The 24,416-nt window shown below is 36.4% G+C and overlaps 1 protein-coding gene across 9 annotated transcripts in view; it reads left to right on the forward strand.

The window, feature by feature from the left end:
• MYOM1 (myomesin 1) overlaps positions 1-24,416 on the forward strand; it is a 155,610-nt gene that overhangs the window by 105,568 nt on the left and 25,626 nt on the right. For all 9 annotated transcript variants that reach the window (XM_072735024.1, XM_072735025.1, XM_072735031.1 and 6 more), the window contains 5 exons: positions 2,509-2,693; positions 4,610-4,724; positions 16,855-17,011; positions 18,783-18,889; positions 19,007-19,051. In XM_072735024.1, the coding sequence (XP_072591125.1) occupies positions 2,509-2,693; positions 4,610-4,724; positions 16,855-17,011; positions 18,783-18,889; positions 19,007-19,051 (609 nt within the window). The remainder of the gene's footprint in view (positions 1-2,508; positions 2,694-4,609; positions 4,725-16,854; positions 17,012-18,782; positions 18,890-19,006; positions 19,052-24,416) is intronic.

A 24,416-nucleotide genomic window follows, 5' to 3' on the forward strand; every position in this document is an offset into this window, starting at 1 on the left:
TTCTACACTATCCTTTAAAAGGAATTCTGATATTTTTTTTGTGTTGTTTAAAGACCATCGAAGGGCATCCAACTTGTATCCACAACAAAATACCTCAAAAACTTCTTCCTGTACTTTCTAATTCTCATGTATTCTTCCATATTGCCCTGGAACCTTTCACTTATCAATCTCCAGAAATCTCTCCCTCCAAGCTCAGCCAATGTGACTCCTCTTCCTTGTCTCTTTCCTCCCTTACTTCTAGCTCTTTATGATATTATGTTGGTGGACTTAACATGCCTGCCTGGGACTTAAGTTCTGGACTTTCTTCACTTAACTCTCTCCACTTACTTCTCCAGTCATTTTGTTCTCTCTCCACTTTTGTCTCAACTCTGCCTCACAACAAAGTTCCTGGAACCTGGCTGGAAATATTCTCTTATGGAGGTTGCCATAGTGGGTGGTTGGCTGAACAGGGAAGAAAATGGGGAGAAGGCAGAAACAGTTACCTGTGCCTTTTTTAAAAAATTTATTTATTTATGATAGTCACAGAAAGAGAGAGAGAGAGAGAGGCAGAGACACAGGCAGAGGGAGAAGCAGGCTCCATGCACTGGAAGCCCAATGTGGGACTCGATCCCGGGTTTCCAGGATCGCGCCCTGGGCCAAAGGCAGGCGCCAAACCACTGCACCACCCAGGGATCCCCCTACCTGTGCCTTTTAAAACACAGCTACAACACTGAACAAATTAAAAAATTGAATACAAACAAATTTACCAAGCCATTAAGTTTCAAACTAGCCACGTTAATGTATTTAGTGGGTGATTTCATTTTGCTTCCAACAGTACCAACTTCACAGACCCAATGAGTGCCACCAGATGACTAGATTCTCCCACTTGGGCTTAATATGCAGCATATGTATAGCACCAGTATCGACCACATTAGAACACAAGGCCAACTGGAGCATACTGGGTAGATCCAGCCATGTCCTTGATACCACCCTCTTCCTCTATGTGAAGCCCTAGTGCCCTTGAAGAACCATCAGTTTTGCCTTTGCTTAGCTTATATTTGCATCACTTCTCTATCAAATTTGAATAAAAAGATTACAAGAGAAACCTAAGAGAAGTTCAAGCACTCACTCAACTTTAATAAATATAAGAGGCAAACATGCTGCCTTTTCTCACACCTCCTTAAGCCAGTAAATATTTCTTAAGCTCTTTCTGTCACCTACACAAAAGTGGACCCGTTTTTAAATTCTTACAATTCCTGAATAAAATTAAAAAATATAAGTGACTAGAAACTCAGAAATTCTGAGCAGGCCTGTGGAAAATGTTTTGATTGAGAGATATAGTTAGCAAAAGAGGTTGCAGGATGAGTGCTACCTGTTTGGATGTCTCACTGGGTTCTGAGGATGACACAAGAAAATAATTAGAAGCCCTTTGCAAAACAGAACATGACACACTATTATAAGGTATTGGTTATTTTTTAAATCTGTTACCATATTATTTAAACCTCTTGCCTTGTTGGAAGGCAAGAATGACACATATCCGTGATTGTTAAGCTAAGATACAGGGCCCCACAAATATTGAGCTATCAATTGCAAAATGCCAAAGCATAGCATGGTAGAGTCTATGTTTGTAGCTCTGAGTCAGTTTAGGAGATTTTGATTGGTTGGTTAGAAATCAGTTATTTAAAAGAAAAAAAATAGGAAGAAAGAAAATAAATATATCACTTACATAGCAGCTGGTGGTCATGGAAAGATGTGGGATATCACTTAGTAGTTTGGATTCTCCCAAGACTGCAAACAGCACATGGACAAGGAGAACATTTGGCTTTCTTCCTGAACAGGTTGATCAAGTTACTTGGCTTCTCTGAGCTTTCTGTTGTCTTAAGGATGAATGAGACAAATAAATATAAAGTACCTAACAGTGTTTAGCTGGGGTCTATGGGATTAATTGTATCTTTTCATGAAAGTTCTTTGTAAACTGTAATTGTAGTTTGCTTTTACTCCTACATGGAATATATGCCCTATGGGAAAGATTTCCCTCTAAAAGGGAACTATTTTGTAATATATTACTTTTTCTTGTAAAAAAAATATTACTATCTATGTTCATATGCCATCAAAGAGAGTTGCTTTTTTCATCCTAATTTGAGATTTAGGGAAATTTTCAGATTGCCATCCAAAAGTAATCTTAAACTGAATTTGCAACCACATTAAACTCTTCTGATAAAAGATGAGGACCGCAAGCCCAAGGACACCCTGAAGGCAAGTTATCATCCAGCCTCTGGGGGCCACCTTGAATTGGCTCTAACTACCTGCTGCCCAAAAAGGGACTTAGTAGGTTGATGTAGAGCCATTGAGGAAACTTGATACAAAATGACCACAAAATACCTATTTTTATAGGATTGATAGACTTCACAAAAGAAGAACACTGGATTCAGCTTTAAGACTTCAAATGTGGTTCTAGATTTATATGTATTTGAATTTTCTCATCTATGTTACAATTTTTATACATTGGTCTCTCTCTCTCTTTCTCAGGACCCCCACACAATGTCAAATATAGTGAGGTTAGGAAAACCTCCCTGGTTCTGCAGTGGAAGCCTCCAGTCCATTCTGGAAGAACTCCAGTCACTGGGTACTTTGTGGACTTGAAAGAGGCCAATGCCAAAGATGACCAATGGCGAGGACTCAACAAGGCAGCTATTAAAGACACGTACCTGAGGGTAAGAGGGTGTTCATATTTGGATAAACCTTTTTTAGAAAGACAAATGTTCCCCTAATGATAATAACTTTAAAATTAGATAAAACACAACATTTCTGCTTTGATATGTTTCTTACATTGGGCTCCCCATTTGGCAGCGGTTGGGGTTGGGGGAAGTTCCTGATGCTTAAAGCCATTTGGTTCTATTTAACCTGAATCCCAGAGCCTAGCTTTGCAAAACATCCACAAGCTCCCTCCTCTCTTTTTCCCTCCTTGCCTCTACTTACCCACCTTACATTTTTGTTACAATCTTAGAAAGGTGACTTTCTCATTTCTACCTCTGATTTTTTTTTGAGTTTTTTTTTTTTTTATTTGAGGGTGTTGTTTTTCATAGCATTCGTGCCAGCAAGGCTTTACCTGCTGATTCCTTTGAGTCATGGGCTCCCTCCTACTTGAGCTCACATGAGCTCAGAGGAAAGTGGAATGCGTTCACTCAACTCTTGACCTAATCCTTACTCTTATCTACGTCTTTGCCTTCCAGATTCCTTTAGTGTTCTAGTTGAACAAATTCCGTAATTATCTACCAAAGATTATTCTGCTAAAGCCACTGAATCTCAATTGTAACAAATGGGTGTCTCAAAAGAATGTTTTTTCCTATGTCACCAGTGACACCAAGAGACCCTTAATCCACACCAGGGCTTCAGAAAGTGTGGGGAATATGATTCTGACTCTTATTACTTAGAATAAAGTGTGGCTTCACCACAATCATTCAGAAAGCAGCACAGTGCATTTATTTTGCAGCTCTATCTGTTGGCAGAATAAGCGATTGCCTAGACGGGTGGGACTTAGAAGATACTCAGGGTATGCCTGCTATAAAAGTTCTCTCCCATTGACCTGCCACTGTGGATTAAAGTCCATACCATCTGTCAGCCACTCTCCAGAGATGAGGTATTTACTGTCCCCATAAAAAAAATATAAATATGTCCTCTAAGAGAGATGACCGTTAAACATGCCATTAACTCTCAGGATATGCTAATGACCTCCCTGACAAAACCTTGAGGAGGTAAGAAAGGTCACATTTCATGGGGAAGAGAAAAAGATGAAGGAAGGTCAGGAACTTAGCATGCTGTTGGGTAGTCCAAATGAGTCAGGAGGCCTCTAGATTCAAAGAAACCCCCAAAGGACAGTGTAAAATAAAAGTCAGACACATCCTGTTTGTTGGTGGTGTATATTTATTCCCAGAATAGTTTCCAAATTTTCAATTTGCCACAGCACAGGATCCCAAGAGCTGACATTGGACTTGACTCAGGTTAAACAATACAAGGATGAGAAGCATCCTTGGGGGACCAACAGCCCAGAAAAGATGGGGGGAAGAAAAAGGAATAAAATTTAAACATATCAAAGAATGGTTAAGGTCACTCATTTGAAAAAAGAAAAAGAAGAAAGGCAAAGACAGAGAGAGACAGAGAGAGAGAGAGACAGAGAGAGAGAGAGAGAGATTGAGGTTAAATGTACATCACAAACTGGGAGGTGAATTTTCCATAAAGAAATTATTTTAGAGTTTGTCTACACTTTTTAAGTGAAAGGAGACTTAATGACTTCTGATTATAAAACTGACACATGCTCATGATGAAAAATTCAAACAATATAGGCATACAGTAGAGATGTCCTGTAATCTTCATACCCACTGTGATATAGATTCACTCTTCCAGGTATCTTATATCCAGAAAAATTTCAAGCCTGAAATGGAGAAAAAAAATGTACATATTAAAAGGTTTAATCTGAAAGAAAGTTTAATCTGGTAAATTTAAGTGAGGGTGGGAGATAGTTCCACAAACGGGAGAATTTGAGCTCTACAATGAAGTAGTTCGTACAAAGGAAAACCACTTGTGTTTAAAGGACACAGAACACCCATCACTCTGTTCCTGCTTCTTCCAGGTACAAGGCCTCCAGGAGGGCGTGAGCTACGTGCTCCGTGTCCGAGCCATAAACCAGGCGGGTGTCGGCAAGCCATCGGACCTCGCTGGGCCTGTTGTGGCAGAAACTCGTCCAGGTGGGCTTTTACGTGAAAACGTAAAACTTCAATGAAAAAGTTAATCTCATCTGTGTAACATACCAAAGCAACATTCAATCTTACTTTCTATGTTTTTCCTAATTTTCAAAATCATCCGTGTATGCTATCTGAATAGTTGGTAAATTTGGCCTGCGGACATGAGTCATTTATTGCATCACGGGTGCTCTTAAAACAGGAGTAAACCAGATTTGAAGTGATCCAGAGCTATTCTGATCTATATCTAAAAACAGGGAAGGTCTTGATCAAATGATGCTTTCTGAACTATTTAGAGCATACTTTCCTGGGGCATTATTCCTATTATTATACTGTGGCCATTAAGTCCTACAAGAATATTTTCCCAGTTGTAGAAGCTGGACAGCCCAGTGAACAAGCATGATTCTTAAACAAAAGCAGAATTCATATAATTGTAGCTATTAAGCTCTAGGGGTCAGCGAATGTTTTCTGTGAAGAACCAGATAGTAAATATTTTTGGCTCTTGGCCATATGATCTCTGTCACAATACTCAACAATTCCATGGCATAAAAGCAGCCATAAATAATATATAAACTTGTGAGCATGGCTGTGTTCTAATAAAACTTTATTGTGCCAGTTATACACATTATATATTGAATGTATTATGAAATTTAAATTTTAAGTAATTTTCACATGCCTTGAAATATTTTATTTTTATTTTTTTTCAATTGTTTCAAAATTCAAAAACCATTCTTAGCTTGTAGGCCATACAAAAAGAGGCAATGAGCCAAACTTAGCCTGCAGGCCATAGTTTGTTGACCCCTGAGGTAAAACTAATAGCAGTTTTAACTGGATGATCTGTGGAGTGGAAGGATCTTTCACTTCCCAGTTTTAAAAGGTGCCATGATTGGACTAGGGAAGACAGTCTTTCCCCTTTATTATGTGAGCAAAGTTTACAGTGTTCATTGTGCAAATAGTTTCAGATTATTACCTAATAATTATTTGTTTTGTCATTTAATCTCTAGTGCTTTTCCAAGTTATTGTATATTTCAGTTCATAGAAGTTAAAAAAAAGCACTGTAATGTACAGCATAGGCAATAATTTTGTATACCTTGTAGATGGTAAGTAGGCCTATCAAGGTGGTCACTCATAAGGTATAAAAATATTGAAACACTACCTGGTACACATAAAATTAACATAATATTGTGCCAATTATAAATCAATAAAAAATAACTTTAAAAAAGCATTGGAAATGAGAGAGGATAAAAATGTATTAACCACTTATTTCAAGTTAGCTTTCATTCTAGTCCAAGCACATTCACTTCAATACACCCTGATTTTTAGATTAAAATAAAGAGTAGATATATAATGTGATATTTATTTTTATGATAAGGAAAGAAAGTAAATGTAAAAACCTTTGCTTTCACTGAATATTACTTGAAAAGTTTATCAAAAATATTCTTTTAGTAAATATCCACCCTTATCATCCTTTTACTTCATAACCTACTTTAAACTATTCATAAGTACCCTCTAAGACCTGGGTGTGAAAAATAACCTTACACACAAGTGTGGAAAAGTGGACAAAGTGCTACACCTCATATAAGTACCTCCTGCAAAATTTGATGAGAAAACAGGAGAACGCTAGGAACATATATGCCAGGTAAAAGGCAACACATGAAGATACCATGATATATGTTCCTATAGGAATCAGGCTCTGAAGTTGCCAATTATAAGGAAATAGGAAGAAATGGACATGCAAAAGGATCAAACTGCAGACTCTTGTAAGAACAACATCTGGGTTACCATAGAGTTAAACTCTTAACCTAATCATTGATAAGTTAAAAGCACCCTTGAGGCAGTGGATTCCAAATCTGATTAACTGAAAAAGGTTAAATTGATCTCTTATTTTCTCATCAATAGCCTCAGAATGGCAGGTAGCCAGGCATGACTGTTAATAAAAGTGTCACTATGGAAGTTTTACCACCAGAAAATGATCTTCTGATTAGCACATGGGTGAAGAGTTTTGTTTCACTGATTTGGAAGTCATTTTTTGTGGCCATTTTATTCCCAGAATAGAACTACAAAAAACAGCTGCAGACACTGATCCACTAAACAGCACCAGATTAAACCTTTGGCTCACAGCCTAGAAAAGAATCCTAGGATGCACAAAGTCAAAGTGCTTCACCATGAAGGAGCACTGAAACCCAGGAGACATGTGGATTCATTCATATGCAATGCACATTTATTCTTGGGACATACATTCCTTAAGCAGCTACGATATGTCTGTATAATATGCATGGGCAGCAGGAGCAGAGGAACATGATACTACTGTATACCAGGCTTACAATCTAGGTGGGAAACTCAGAGTTTACAACATGGTGTATGATGAGAGCTATGATGGATATTCATCAAATATTTCTTATACTTGAATAGTCTATAAACTGGGGTTTCGTAAGTCCCAAAAGAACTTCTATATATATTGTAAAGTTGTCTATATAATAATTTTGTTAAATACCAATATTTTACTTTTACCCAGATATTTATTTTATGTTAGAATGAATAGGGCAAGGATGGGGAAGCATGTTATCAATTTTAAGATTTAGGATGTGAAATTTGGATTGCTATTGCAGAAGAACAACTTCTTTTGGAATATATTATTAAATTTTCAGAAAATAAAGCTCATCATGTAACAGCAAACCTCAAATAGTTCTAACAAGAAATCACAAGTGTAATTTGAATTGGAGCTGAAAGTTAACTTAATCCACCAGGGTTGGGAGGATCACTGGTCTCCCACTGAAGTCAGTGAATATGCTAGCAGATGTAACTCAGCCACTGCCAGAAAGTCGAATTGTTTTGCCAATGAGGAACCAGAAAAATGGACTTGTGTATCATGCTTCTATTAAGCTAAAAAAAAAAAAAAAAAAAAAAAAAGCCCATATGAAGAATAAGCTGAAAAATATTTAGTATAGAATTGTTGGTAAATAAAAGGTAATTCTATTCTTGATATTTGATATTTTTAGAATAGTATCTGTGTTGATTGCATCAAGCCTGGGGTGGAGGTGGAGAAAGGTGAGCCAGATCAGATGGGAGGTAAAAGAGAGACCTGCTAAGGTGTGGCAGGTGATCTAGAGGGCAAGAAATGACTAGGTATTGACAGGCTGCAGGTGTTCTTACCAGAGACTCAGCAGCAGGCAGGAAAATTCAAGTGATGGACAGGAGGGTCCAAACACAATACAGAGTCTCAAGCAGGAGCTGGGTGACCAGAAGTTAGGGCTTGGTCACCAGGAGCAAGGCAGGTTAGGAGAACACAACACTAAAAGCAATGATGAGCTGGGATTGAGTTGAGAACCTCCTAACCAATTCAGGTTTCTGAAAACTGGTTGGTCACAGAACCTGGGAGCACTGAGGATGCAAAGATTTGCTCGTCACCTAGAGGTGGAGTCTTCAACGATTCTGAGCAGGAAGTCAGGCTGACTCTTAAGCTCAGCTGGCTTCATTTAGAAAAGTTCCCTTGCATTTGTTTATTAATTATCCTCTTTCACTCATTAAAACAGTAGTTCTCAACCTTTGCTGTACATGAGAATCATGCCAGGGACTTTTTAAAAGTACTGACTCCATTCCAGACTTTACTGTACACCATTTATATCAGAATCTCTGGGACTGAGCCTGGGCATAGGTTCATTTTTGTTTGTTTAGCCACTTGGGTAATTCTAGTGTGAAATCAGAGTTGTGAACTTTGCTTTACACTGTGGACTCCTTTAAAACAGGAGCTGTTTGTCTTTTCTCCCTGTATGTGGTACTTGGTACACAGTAGTCATTTATTAAAGGAGAAAAATAATGAATGACTACCATGTTTTGGCCAGTGAGTATGACTGTTTTATAGCCACAGAGTGTCAGCTTAAGCCTAGACATTTTGTAATGGAGGCCACAATGTGGGTACCAAAGTGATAAGTCAGCCAGCAGTTTTGATCTTAAACATAGGAGAGGTAAGTATCACATGTGGCTGATTATATTAATTCAATTCTATCCCACTCTCCAGTTTGTTTATTATTTTTTTCCAGTTTTTTAAAATACCACACACACACACACACACACACCATGAAGAAGGACAAATAGTTAAAGCTTGTAAAAATGATCTATTAATGCTGATGTGAAAGACTATATGAGAAAAATTTGCTTATCATATTATGAAATATGTAGGAATATGAACAGTTTACTGTGATTTCACTTCAGCTTTTAAATTTTATTTTTCTTCAAATCATTTTTTGGAGTGAAGGGACAGCTAATTTCCAAATCATTCGTTTTAGTCCTGAGCTGCACCTTAATTCGTTCATATATTGGATGTGGTGGCAAGCCCAAAGGGACCATTAAAATGCCATTCTATACAATCTGGTATCCCCCTGTGTCCATAGTAAGGATTTGTGTAGGGTAGGGTTGAGGCAGCAGACTCAAGACAACTCTTCTTAAATCCTTTTTCGACCAAAATAATCTCTTTCATTTTCTATCGCCAAATCTCCTGTGTTCTTAACTGAATTCTTCATGTTCCTTCATGTTCTCGAGCAGATTCGAAGGTCATTTTTTATTAAATCTAAGTCCTAACAGATTATGGTCCACTTTTCCAACCTAACTGTGGGAAAGTGGGATGGCCTTTCATCCAGATAAGACTATCCATAGGGAAGGCTTTACTTTGACAGCAGAATATCAAATTTACTGCCTGCCAGTTAAGCACCTGAACCATTTTGATCATATATTAGTCAACTTTAGAGAGTGTGGCTCTTCCAACATTTATGAGTTCAACCATGATGTTACACTAGGTCACTGCTTGGCAAGAACTCAATTAAGCATGACACATTCCAAAAAGAAAATTTCGGGATGTTGTAACTATACCTTTCTTAACTCTGACACTGCACCAAGTCCATCTACACAGGCATTGTTCAGTGGATTAGCTTGGGGCCAATGAAAAATGCTGGCATTATGTTAACAACTAGAATTTAAATAAAAACTTGAAACAAGACAAAAAGAACAAAGAAAAAGAAATGCTGGCATTATATTTGCTCTTGTTTTTTTCTAGAGTATTTATGAAAAGAACCATCCATTTGAATATCCTATATCTTTTTTTTTTGAATATCCTATATCTTTTTAAAAATTGCTATGGAATTTTTTGCCCATTATATTTTAAGAACTCCTTTACTTAAGGAATTTCACTATTGAACTTCCTCTTAGATTTTAATATGTGGAAAAGTTAGCCCTTCCAGTTGGACACAGTTACTTCCTTCATCATACAAAAAGGAATTTACAAGCCAACATGTCCTTCCTTTTCAGATACAAGAAACTCTGAGCTCATTTTTAAGTTGTTTTATCTGCTTTTAAATTTTCCAAAAGATGTCTTTTTGTTTTAAACTCCTCATATTTATTCTTTGTTGTCCCATATAATTTCTTTAAAGTAGTTTCTACAAATGCTATTTTCTCTGTAAACCCAGAACATAGGAGGAGTCTACCTTTTTTCCAAAGGCCATCTCAATTCAATTTCCCATTATAGTATGATTGCAAAATACTTGGCTTACTAAGTCACTCTTTATAAATATCTTTATTCAAAGAACTATGTTAACAAATTAATTAAAACTATATAGTAATAGCAAGCTTTGAATTTGAAAAGCATTGAAAGATTGGATAGTATCAGTATCATAATGTGACAAATAAGAACAAGCTACAAATTGTTGCATTGATCATTTTAAGACAATAACCTTGTTTTTTGTTTACACATTTTATATTTTCACATTTCCTTGCAGTGTTACTTTGACTAAACACTGTGTTCTAATGAGAATTGCTATGGAGCTCAGGAAATAGGCTTATAACATAACTAGTTTATGAAATATTTTCAGTGAATTTGATTTTTCAAAAGCTGGAAATTATTATTACTTCTAGAGTGATTCCTTGAGCCACTTGACACATTACTGATTCGACATGAAAGAGATCAAGCTCTGGAATCCACTGTGACTAGAATATTTTCTTGTTGGTACTATTATTTCATCTCATCTGTTTATCAAAATATTGGTTATACTTAAGTTTTAATAAGACAAGTTCAAATAAGGTAAACATTACCATTCTAAACTGACATTTTTCTTTTAAATCTGTTTTTTCAATCCAGTCTCTTGCACATGTAAATGTATATAGAAAATATGGAAGACAAAAATCCCAGCCCTTTTAGACTTTAATCCTATTATTGATAATCAAACACCAGTGCAACTTTTTGAAAAATGAAAATCCAATCAAATACAAGTCTTAGCAACTATTTGATTTTTCAACATTAAGTGCCAAATATAGTTTTATTTTTAATTTTTCCTTTTACTTATATAAATTAACCAATAGCACTCACTATCACCACAATTATGTATGCATAATTTTTTAATTAAAATTCAAGTTACCTAACATATAGTGTAGTGTTGATTTCAGGAGTAGAATTTAGTGATCCATCACTTACATATAATACCCAGTGCTCATCCCAACAAGTACCCTCTTTAATGCCGATTACCCATTTAGCCCATCACCCTACCTACTTCCCCTCCAGTAACCTCACTTTATTCTCTATAGTTAAGAGTCTGTTATGGTTTGCGTCTCTCTCTGTTTTTATCTTATTTTTCCTTCCCTTCCTCTATGTTTATCTGTTCTGTTTCTTAAATTCCATATATGAGTGAAATCATATGATATTTTTCTTTCTCTGACTTATTTTGCTTAGCATAATACACTCTAGTTCCATTCATATTGCTGCAAATTGCAAAGTGCTAAAAGGAAGAAACTCCTAACCAAGAATTTTCTATCCGGCAATGTTATCATTCAGAATTGAAGAAGAGATTAAGAGTTTTCCAGATAAGCAAAACTTAAAGGAGTTCATTACCACTACACTGGCCTTATAAGAAATGTTAAAGAGGCTCCTCTAAACCAAAAAGAAATGGCACTAATTAATAACAAGAAAATATAAGAAAGTAAAAATCTCACTGGAAAAGGTAAATATATAGTAAAGATAGTGGATCCATCCCTTATAAAGCAAGTATGAAAGTTAAAAGACAAAAAAAGTAAAATTAATTAAAAACCACAATAAGCCAAGAGATATGTAAATAAAAAGTTGTAAAATGTAACGTCAAAAATAAAAATATGTGGGTGAGAGAAAAATGCACAGTTTTGAAATATGTTCAAATTTAAGTTGCTATCAAGTCAAAACATACTGTTATATACATACAAGGTTATATATGTGAACTTCACAGTAACTACAAAGTAAAAACTTATAGTAAACATACAAAGAAAGTGAGAAAGAAACCTAAACATAAGACTAAAGAAATCCACCAAACTACAAGGGAAGAGAGAGAGAAAAAAAAAGAAAGGAACGGAGAGGAACTTCAGAAACAGCCAAAAAACAATGAACAAAATAGCAATAAGCATATACCTATCAATAATTACTTTAAATGTAAATAGACTAAACCATCCAATCAAAAGATATAGAGTGGCAGAACGGAAAAAAAAAAATCCCCAAAAAAACAAAAAAACAAAAACCAAGACCCATTTATATGCTGTGTACAAGAGACTCACTTCAGATCTAAGACATACGCAGACTGAAAGTGAAGGGATGGGAAAAGACATTCCATCCAAATGGAAACAAAAAGAAAGCTGTAGTGTCAATACTCATACCAGACAAAATAGACTTTAAAAAAAGGACTGTAATAACAGACAAGGGCATCCAATCATAAAAAGGTCAATCCAACAAGAAAACATAACATTTATAAATATATATGCAACCAACATAGGGGCACCTAGATACATAAAGCAAACATTAACAGACCTGAAGACAGAACTGACAGCAATACAAAAATACTAGGGGACTTTAACACCCCACTTACATCAATGGATATATCATCCAAACAGAAAATTAATAAGGAAATATCAGCCTTAAATGACACATTAGACTAGAGGGACCTAATAGATATATGCAGAACATTCCATCCAAAAGGAACAGAACAAACATTCTTCTCAACTGCACATGGAACACTCTCTAGAATAGATCATGTGTTAAGTCACAAAACAAGTTCCAATAATTCAAGAGCATTGATTAAAGATGTGAATGTAAGACCTAAAACTATTCAATTCCTGGAAGGAAATAGGCAATAAGGTCTTTAACATTGGTCTTAGCAATATTTTTTATAGGTCTAATTCCAAAGACCAGGGAAACAAAAGCCATAAAAAAAATGTTATTACATCAAGCTAAAACCTTGTGCATAGTGAAAGAAACCATCATCAAAACTAAAAGGCAACCTACTGAATGGGAGAAGATTTTTGCAAATCATGTATCTGATAAGGGATTAACATATATATAAAGAACTGATACAACTCAACAACAGAAAACAAGCAACCTGATTAAGAAATGAGTAGAGGGACACCTGGCTGGCTCAGTTGGTGGAGCTTGCAACTCTTGATCTTGGGATTGTAAATTCAAGCTCCACATTGGGTGTAGAGATTACTTAAAAAGAAAAATCTTTAAAAAAAAAAATGGGCAGAGGATCTGAATAGACATTTGTCCAAAGAAGACATAGAGATGGCCAATGTGCACATGAAAAGGTGTTCAACATTATTAATTATTAGAGAAATACAAATCCAAACCACAGTGAGATATATATCATTTCCCACTGGTTAGAATGTCTATTATCAAAAAAAAAAAAAAAAGAAAGAACGGCTATTATCAAAAATACAATAACAAGTGTTGGAGCGGACATGGAGAAAAGAGAACCTTCAAACACTGTACGAATGTAAATTGGTACAGCCACTTAGAAAAAAAAATATATTACTCAGAATAGAACCGCCATATGATCTATTCCACTTCTGGGTATTTATCCAATGAATACAAAAACACTGATTTAAAAAAAATTAAACATCCCTATGTTCATTGCAGCATTATTCACAATAATCAAGAAATGGAAACAACCTAAATGTTTACTGATGGAATGGGTAAAGAAGATGTGTGTGTGTGTGTATACACACACACACACACACACACACACACACAATACAATGGAGTACTACTCAGCCATAAAAAGAATGAAATCTTGCCATTTGTGATAACATGAATGGACCTTGAAGATATTATGTGAAGTGAAGTCAGTCAGATGGAGAAAGACAAATACCATGTGATATCACTCATGTGGAATCTAAAAACATAAAACAATGAACAAACAAAACAAAAGCAAACTCATAGATACAGAAAATAGATTGGCAGTTACCAGAGGGGAACAGGGGTGGGGAGCAGGCAAAATGAGTAGAGGGGGTCAATTGTATGATGATGGATGGAACTCGACTTTTGGTGGTGCTTTGTACTGCATACAAATGAATTATAGTGTTACACACCTGAAACTTATATAATCTTATAAACTAGTTTTTCTTCAGTTAAAAAAAAAACCTGAACAGATTATTGTTTTAAATTCCCAGTTGTTCCATTTATCTGAGAATCTACTGCTAAAGCATCAATACTTTAAAACTCATTCTAAAACTCTTTGATGAAAAGTTTTGTAAAATAGATTGGACAGTTTAGTATGTACTTTCTGAAGTTGGATGCAGTGTGCTGAATCTTATTTACCTTTTCCTGTGTGACTCAGGACCATAGGATCAACCTTATTTATTGTAGTGTTGGGATACAGTAATGTCATCATAGGGAGAGGAGCCATTTGCCCCTCTAGTAAATAATGTCTTTGTGCCTGTGTTTCAGTTTTCTTCCTCCTCTCCTGCTGTAATTTTCCGTATTCTCAGTGTGTCTGCTGACAGCAGCTTTTGACTTCCTTCTATTTTGGGGGTTTAATTTACTGATGAAACCCAACCAACCAACTTTCTAGAAAGTTCCAAGGGACGATCTATGGAATTCTCCAATGAGTGTTCAGGAATACTAGTGTGTGGAATTTGTCACATCAGCACTGCCTCTTAGGGACTTGTTTTCCTTACTTCTTGGTTTGGGACAGGGTTCCAGATGGGTGAAATGTTACAGTACAAAGGCTTTCTGTGGAATGGAGAGAAAGGCTAAGCTAATTATATTATTCATAGTCTTTCAGTTTTGTTACTCCTTTGCAAAAAAAAAAAATTGGATCTTTCACTTTATTATTTTTTGGGGGGGATCTTTCACTTTAATAAAAAAAATCACAATTCTTAACCTAGGCAATATTTTTCTGTTGTAAACTTAAATCATACCTCTAATATAATAATAAACAGCAAGCATATAGATGATTCACTTCCTTTTAAAAGGCGTTACAAAGAAGACAATGAATGATTAATATGAACAATCTGTCATGCCTCCAAAATAGATATTATGCAAATAGCAAGGAAGGTTTAGTCAACCTCCATCACTTCTTTTCTTTTCAAAACAATACAGATACACAGAAATTTTCTTATTTGTATTCTGTGACTCAACCACCTCTGTATCATAACACTGTCTAAACCTCAGCACTCTTAGTCTTAAATTTTAATGAGAGCACTTTTTCACTTTTTGTTATACAGTAATGGATGGTGAGGATTCGTCATGTGTTATCAAGAGTAGCACTAAAACATGGTCTGCAACTTCCAGTGGAGTAGACTCACTCTTTAAAAGTAATACATGGTAGATATTTCATTCAACTATAATTAAATCTTGATCATTATTCCAGTTTATAGCCAAATATGAAAATAGCCTTTTGTTTTTTTAAAACTAATTTTAAAAATCTCTAGAACTAGTCTTCTTTAAGTGTTCCATGTGTTAAAAATCACTTCTTGGAGCGTGTAGTTGAAGCACACACCCTGCCATCAGTAAGACACAAATTAAATCGACTGCCTGGCTTAACAACCAAGATTTTCATGTTGCCACACATTATTTGGGCACTCATTTTCTCTTGGCCTTCCCCTGGGAGGAGTTTTACAATTTTCCCCCCTGACAACTATTACACAGTAGGCCAGGATACTGGCTTCTTAAAACACAATTTAGAGAGAAAACCTTCAAAATCTTTTGGCAGTATCTACCGGAAGATTTTTTTTAATGCCTTGTAAAAAACAAAGCTGTATCTTTCTGCGATTAAATTTATTTTTCCAAACAGATAAAAATAAACTGAGTATAGGCTGGAAATTGAATGAGTATCAATTTGAGAAGTACATTTTACCTTTCAAAGTGGATTTAGGCATAGATGTGAATATTTTATAAGCTGTACAAACTCTGAATCGCTAAATTAGATGCAGGTGCAATTTGTTATAACTCTCAAAAATATAAGAACTCAAAACATTAGCTGAATTGTTTTCTTTTAAAATCTAAAAACCAATCTTCTTGAAACATCTGGATCTCTTGAAATTAATTTCCATTTAAATTTCAATACAGTTTGATAACAGTCATATTTAGGTTGCTGTCATTCTAATCTAGAGGGGCACCTTTAGATTGATTATGGTTGCTTGATCAACAGAACAAAATCTTGGCCTCAGGTTTCCATGTGTTTCTCCATTTTGTTTTTGTTTTTGTTTTTTAAGATTTTGTTTATTTATTCATGAGAGACACAAAGACATAGGCAGAGAAGCCGGCTCCCTGGGATCATGACCTGAGCCAAGGCAGACGCTTCACCACTGAGCCACCCAGGTGTCCCTATTTCTCCATTTTTAAATTATTTACAAACTTTAAGCATGTGAATATTGGCAGTTTTTACTACCTATACTTTCGGCCCTTCTATTTCCCATTGGTTTCTTTATCTCTTATATATCCTTTCCTGATAAGAAAGTTGGATATGGTTGTATTGGAGCAAAAGTCATCAATTCAGTCCATTCAACTTCCTTTTTGCCCCAGGCTGCCTTATCCCTCTTCTTATGACCAACGCACTCCTTTAACTGTACCTTCAGTCACATCAACCATTTTTTATTCAGCCCTAGAAAAAGAATACTGTCCATGGTGTTGGCTCAACCTGAAAAAACGTGGCACATTCATCTAATTCCATGTTGCAGTATTAAAGTTGAATTATAGAGCAGGATTGTCCATTCAGTGAGCAGCTGGAGCTTTTCCCTTGCACAAGCTCAAGACCTTACTTTTATGGCTACAGTAATGGATCCCAAAGTAAGGAATTCTTACTTCATTGATGTCTATCAAGAAATAATCAATGCCTTGTTTTGGATCTTCTAGGAACTAAAGAGGTTGTTGTAAATGTGGACGATGATGGAGTAATTTCATTGAACTTTGAATGTGATCAGATGACTCCAAATTCTCAGTTCAACTGGTCCAAGGATTATGTACCCACTGAGGACTCTCCGCGATTAGACATTGAAAGCAAAGGCAACAAGTATGTACTGTTTCATTCATAATAATGGGTTTCCTTTTCATGATAGGAAAGTAAAGTAAGCTCTTTGCTTTCTTTTTTTTAAAATATTTTATTAATTTATTTCAGAGAGAGAGCGAGCAAGTGGGGTAGGGGCAGAGGGAGAAGGAAAGGGAAAATGTCAAGCAGAGTCCTCACTGAGCATGGAGTCTAACGCTGGGCTCGATCTCAAGATCCAGAGATTCATGACCTGAGCCAAAGCCAAGAGTCAGATGCTTAACTGACTGAGCCACCCAAGCACCCCAGCATTTTGCTTTCTATTTCGAATACTTGATATAAGGGGATGAAATCACAAATATTTTATATCTAGTCATGTAAAAAGTAATAACCAATGTCAGCCTTAAAAAATAACAATCCTTATAAAGTACTTCTCGTGTTATTTCAGTTTTAAATACTTTCTCATATATTATCTCATTCGTGATGTTAGAAAAGCTTTGACTGATGTAAAAACTTTAATGATGATTCTGATTATTTTATGAAATTTTGTCATCTTAAAGTAATGGTGCGGATGCTTATGGGGAGAGAGCAAGGAAGAACTTGATATTTGCTGGTTCAAGTTATGGTGAATTAAATGGATTAAGTCTAGTTTCTTCTGCTTCTTTCACCACCACTTATGAGTGACATGATAACACACTGGAAAGAACTCTGCATGGGAAGCACAAAATAGATGAGTTCTAGTCCCAGCCCTACCAGAGGCTAGCTGTGTGACCTGGGGCAGCTTTTAACTTCCATGGGCCTCGGATTTCTTTTTCTGTAAAATGGGAGAGAGTGAAGGAGATTAATTTTGTGACCAATTACTCCCTTTCACATCCAAGATTCTATTTTCTTTTTACTTTGCTTTGCTTAGCAAGCTTTATACTTTTATAGTGCCAACCATATTGGATTGCATTTGGTAAAGCAAAATGCTTTTAAGTATTATTTTTATTACAAAGAAGCCCAAAATATCTCAGAAATAAAGAAATCGTAATTTTGTTGGTGAATGGCAAGAACATGCTGAATATAATTAAAAGACATTTTTTCTGTCTATGTGCTATAAAGTCCTTGAAGTGAAACATAAATTTAGTCAAAGAAAAGACCATCAAACTATAAATTTTTCTTCTAATTTGTGCTCTTGACTAACGTTTATATGTTTGGCTGATCTTAGACACATTGACTAGCAACATCACTCACAAAAGCTAGAAAACACAGTGAACTAAGCCATTGACCCATTCACATATTCATTCCATAAATATTTAATAAGCACACATGCTGGAAGACACAGAAGTACATAAACCAGATCTTGTCCCTAATGGCTCAATGACTATCTGGTAGAGGCATATAGATAATCAAATAGGTGATACCAACACAGTATGATAAGCTCAAAAAGAGAAGTGTAGAGGATAATATAAGAGAGGCACTTTGTTGTTCAAAAAAGGTTCTGCCCTGTGGGAAAATATTTTTTAGGTTCCCCAGCAAGGGCAAATCAGCTAAAAATACCTCTGTTGGGGATGGGTATTGATATGCAAAATAACTTGGACATGAGATATTTGTACCAGCTCCCCATTCTGCTCACCAGGAGGAGGTCAAGAAAGTCTCCCTAGAAACAGCTTGAATGGGCAGGTTTCAGGTCAGTAGGAAATGGGAGCAAGTGCTGCCAGCCAAAGGAGTAGTCTGTGCAAAAGCCTAGAGAAGTCCAGGAGGCCAGCCCACAGATGCCACACAGCCTCCCTTCTAATGAAAGTATTCTGTTCCACAGGACAAAAATGACCTTCAAGGACCTGGGGATGGAAGACCTGGGCATTTACTCCTGTGATGTGACAGACACTGATGGAATAGGGTCCAGTTACTTGATTGATGAGGAAGGTAAGTTTTCAATCCTTTCAAAGGCTAACACTGCTTTGATTCAGCAGTGATCCTCTAGGGTCAAGTGACTTTTGTTTTAGTAGTTCAACTTTCATTTTTCTTTTTTTCTCCCTACAGAGCTGAAACGTTTACTGGCTCTCAGCCAAGAACACAAGTTCCCAAGTAAGTGTCCACAGTGCATCCACAGAGTTTAGCGGTCCTACTGGGTGGTGGCTCCTGGAATAGGTCAGATGATAACTCTGACAAGATTAAGAGAAGAGGCTCTTAAGAACACATAATAGTAGCTACAAGTACACTTTCCAAAAGTACTGCTTTTATATTGGCCATTGTTCTAAAGAGATACAAATACTAACATAGAAAATACATTCCATGCTGTTACACAGTGAAGTGTCAGGTTACACAGGTGTAACAGCTGAGTAAATTCTTCACTTTTCCCCTAATATGGGATTAGGATTTTGGAATCCCATATTTTATATGATTCTGGATAATTCACATATTTTTTAGGCAAAACCATCTCTTCCTAAGCGATTTCATGTTAGCACTTAATAGAAGAATCATACCTCTAAGTAAAGGTAATCTAAAGACTCTGTCTACCATTTTAAACTCCTGGAAAATAAGGTAAAGATGCCTTAGTCAGAAAAAGAATCTCTCTGAACTGTCTATGAACTTCAATTAAGCACTTTCCACATAAAAGATTAAATTTCACTGTTGACACCTAAAAGAAGAGAAAGAAGTCTGAAATGATACTCGGAAAGTTCCACTGACCTGATAAGTTCTCTTGCCATGGCTATCTATTGGCCAAGGTGATTATCTAGAAAGTTATACCTGGAGTTTGAGAAAACAAGTGGAGAGTAATAACACATACTCTTTTAAGTTAGGAATTTTTTATTTTATTTTTTTAGTCTTTAGTCTCTAGAATGCAACTTCTTCACCAATACAGACTTTTCAGGAACTCAAGAAACTATACCGTGACTCCACACTAGAGGCAAAACCTTGTATGTTTGTATATGTGCATCTTTCTAGGAGGAAGGTCTATAGGTTTCCTGAAATTCCCAGTAAAGGCTGTGATTACAAAACACACACTGCTCCAGAATTGCCTGACTTCTTTGCCATTCCCCAAATGCTTGTTCCATCCTGAGGCTGAGTGTTGGTGACTATTACCTCACTTGTTATATTCTCAAAACTGACTTGGCTCAACAAAGCAGCACAGTGAGGTGCCCATTGCGTGTGGTTGCAGGATACAGACTTCCTGAATTCTGGGAGAGAACCATTTTTCCCCTGTATGCTTTTTCACCATAAAACTGGAAAAGTATGGGATGCCTGAGTGGCTCAGTGGTTGAGCATCTGCCTTTGGCTCAGGGTGTGATACCAGAGTCTCTGGATCAAGTCCTACTTGATCTGCCTCCCTCTGCCTGTGTCTTTGCTTTTTCTCTCTCTGTCTCTCATGAATAAATAAATAAATAAAATCTTTAAAAAAAAGTTTTAAAAAAACTGTAAAAGTAATGCTATGAATGGTGTTTTAAAAGTTATTATTGTTTTTTAATTGTATGGAAGGTAGAAGTTTGGCCTGTATTATCTTTGTTCTGTACTTTTGACCTACTCTATGAACTTGAGCAACTCAATTTTAATTTCCTCATGTATTAGTTTCTTTTCTAGAAATGGCTGTTGTAATAATTTATAGCACCTACTGTATAGAGATGCTGTGAGAGATCCTTGAAATTTTCAGGAAAAATATAAATATTGATTGAAAGCAACAGTGACCCTCAAAAAACCTATTTGTAGAAGATCTGTCTGCAAGCTGTATGGGATGCTCTCCCTTCATGTCTCCAGGGCTGTGAAGTAGGGAGTGGAGGAGAGGCTCACTGTGCTGCACACAGCCAGACCCCATTAGTGATCACACCATCTCCTCTCAAAATTGGTGGAAATGGAGAGAAACAGCAGCAACCACTAATCTAGTTAGTCAGACAGTAAACATTGGCAAAATGTCTCTAGGCAACAGCTGGTCCAAACAACATTTACATTTAGCTTAAAGGACAGACATGAGACAACATGGGGTGTTACTGTTGAATTGGAGGTGCCCAAGCTTTCCTGACGTTCAGTGATCATACAGGCTTGAAGACAGTAATTGCCCAATGTCACTGTCATGTATGCTGAGACATTTATTTTGCATAAGGATGATTACCCTAATTACTGGTTCTGGGAGGGAGAGTAGCAGCAAACTCAAGTTCCCTTTTTATTAGAGACCTTGTGTGGCATTTGGGTAGGCAAAAAGAGAGAACTCAAGAATGTGTTAAAAACTCTGACATGCAACATGCAAGTATCAGTTCTCTTAACCCAAGGGAGATTTGCTTAGCCCATTGAAGCAGCATTTTTTAAATTAAATTTATTTTATTTTATTTTATTTTATTTTATTTTATTCTTAAAGGTTTAATTTATTTGACACAGAGAGGGCGAGCACAAGCAGGGGGAGCAGCTGGCAAAGGGAAAGGGGGAGAAGCAGGCTCCCCACAGGGCTTCTTCCTGTGGAGAAGGAGGCCCCATGCAGGGCTCAATCCCAGGACCCTGGGATCATGACCTGAGCTGAAGTCTGATGCTTAATTGACTGAGCCACCCAGGCTCCCTGCAGCACCATTTTAAATAATATAGCTCCCACACACTTTTCATCTCCCCACCGCTATTAGATCAGCCTGATGGCTACATAAATATTTTCAGAGATTTGATGATAGGATCAAAGTAGCATGTCTAACTTCACAATTTATACCCACTTCATCTCCATAGATGTTGACACATCATTAAGTCTTTTCTTGAGATTGATTTCTTGAGATAAGATTTTAAATGGATCTTGTTTTTTACAGAATATAATAAAGAGTGTGGTGCTCCTTTATCCCTTGGCACAGTAAATTCTCCTATTTTAAGCTATTTTCAAAAATATTTTGAAAACTGCTAAACATATGCCTTAAACCTACAAAAAAAAAATAAATGTTTTGTTGGAGCAAATTAACTACCATAGAAAAGAGTATAAGAAAATTTAAGACTGAGAAGAAGGAAAAAATGAAAATGTATAAAGCTAAAAACAGAAAATAGCCTAGTTGGTCTTGCCAGTATTGATATTAAGCTGCAGTGTGGAGAGGCAACTTACTTGAAGATTTTTCAACGTATTGTTAGGGAGATGGTGGAAGGTATACTCTGGTATTGTCAACATCCTGCACAATATTGCTTGGCTATTATCCCATGTGTCCACATATATTTTATGTGTGCAGATATACAGAAGCACATATACATAAACAGTATCTACTTGGTATCTCCTCTTAGGTATCAATATATTATATTTTACACTTGGTAGTTGTAGGGTGTTTTTGAAGCAACTGGAGGAGGAAAGATCTACCAAAATACTAATAGCCAAATTTATAGAGAGCACTTATTATATGCCGAAGTATTTATAGGATACTGAAATGGAGTATATATTATTTTAAGTCCACAGTTACCTTAAAAAGCTTGGTTCTAAGGTGATTTAATTTTAGAGGTATAGACTCTGAGACCTGGAGAGGTTAGGCAACTTAGACCAGATGTACACAGTAGATACCTGTGGTCTGACCCTAACCAGGACATAAACTGTTACTGTGTGTGCACCTGCTGTTTGCCACCATGCGCTCTCTGGTGATTCCTGGTGGCCAGTGTTTAAGGTGATGTTCTTCTTACTCAGAGAGGACAGTGAAGACTAAGGGAGCTTGAAATGTCCAGGAGGGCATACCCCTTCTCTTCCACCACCACTCTAGGCCCCTTAGGTAACTGCATCACTCATGTATTAGATTTCCCAGAATGAGATCTCTAGACTTTTTTAGGAAAGATTTTACTCTCCTTCCTTCCAGGAGTTTGTAGCAAGCAGGAGTTCTCCTATAGGGAGAAAGCTTAGCTTCTGCTCTCACAACCCTGGAGTCAATCAATGATGCTTTACTCAAACACAACTCAACTGGCAAATCAGTACTGTTCTTCAGAGTGGACAGCCAGAGCCAAGGGGAGCACAGAATAGAGGGAAAAACCTTGGTGTCAGCTCTGCTACCCAGATATGTTACTAACCTTTCCTGAGCCTCAGTATTGTCATCAGTAAAATGAGGAAAGAGGAAAACTCACCTTTATTTTCTTTTTAAAAGATTTTATTTATTTATTTATTTATTTATTTATTTATTTATTTATTTATTCATTTATTTAAGACACACAGAGAGAGACAGAGACATAGGCAGAGGGAGAAGCAGGCTCCCTCTTACCAAAAATCTGAATTCAGCAGTGTATTTTGATATATAAGTACAGTTTAACTTGAATAGGAGTTCATTTGATATATTTAACATTAGATCTCCTAAAAAGCTTTGTACCATATTATATCTTGAGATTTTTAAGGGAAGAAAATAAGTCTTGAAGAGATAAAAATTGCGTAGGACAGAGAAGATAATTGTTCAAAATTGACAACTGGACAACATGTTTAGCATCTCTTATTTCTAAATAACTAAAGGCTTGGATAGCTTTTGCTCTGATTATGTGAAGACTAGGAATTTCAGATATTCAAACACCGGGCCCTTACTTTAATAGAGTGCAGTTTAGGTAATTTTTAAAAATATAGCATGACATACTCTTTGCTCTTCCCTAATAATCTCACTACATCTCTTTAAAATCCTACTGCTGCTAATTATCCACTAACCTCTGTAGATCATCTATTTAACATCTTAACTCAGTGTTAACCACTGGAAGATCATTTTTTCCTTTTTTAAGTGGGTTTTCTTGCAGGTTGAAATCTCAATGAAAGATCATATCCTATATAGTGCTATTCTCTACTAGTAATCATCTATTAAGTATAAGCTTGAAAAGGACCTCTATTAGCAAATTTTCCTTAAATTCCAGAGAGCAAGTCATTGGGCAGCAGCTGATCATGAAGTGCAATGGGAATTTCAGGGAGCCTGATGTGGGACTTGATCCCAGGACCCCAGGATCACGACCTGAGCCAAAGGCAGACACTCAACCACTGAGCCACCCAGGCATCCCAGAACTCACCTTTCTTGAGCACTGGTCATTATTCACATTGTCTTAATGTCTTTTGGTACTGTATTCACTCTTCTTGGTGGTCTTATGAGGCAGGTAATATCCATGTTAGCAAGTGAGCGATGTGAGGTTTTAAGAGGAGAGAACTGTCCAAGGTCATGGTGCCTATCTTCTATGCATCATGGACACCCCTCAGTAGATGACATCTGAGCCTCTTGGAGTTCCACAATGGAACAAGCCTGTAACTGAGTTTCACAATGACCATGGAATAGTGCATATGAAAGACATCCCTTAAAGCTTGGAAAGGATAGTTTGAGGATAAACACAAAGAAATATTGATGTATATTTGATACAAGTTTGGGAAGCTTACAATTTAAAATGTGGCATCTTTTGAAATTTTGAGATTAGTTTAAGAACTGTTTAGAGAAAATGAAGGGTCATGATTTCTCCTAAAGGAAATGAAGGGCTACTAAACTTGGAGAGACAGCCATGCTTT

The sequence above is a fragment of the Vulpes vulpes genome, chromosome 13 (genome assembly GCF_048418805.1).
Source record: "Vulpes vulpes isolate BD-2025 chromosome 13, VulVul3, whole genome shotgun sequence".
In the NCBI taxonomy this organism is placed as follows: domain Eukaryota; kingdom Metazoa; phylum Chordata; class Mammalia; order Carnivora; family Canidae; genus Vulpes; species Vulpes vulpes.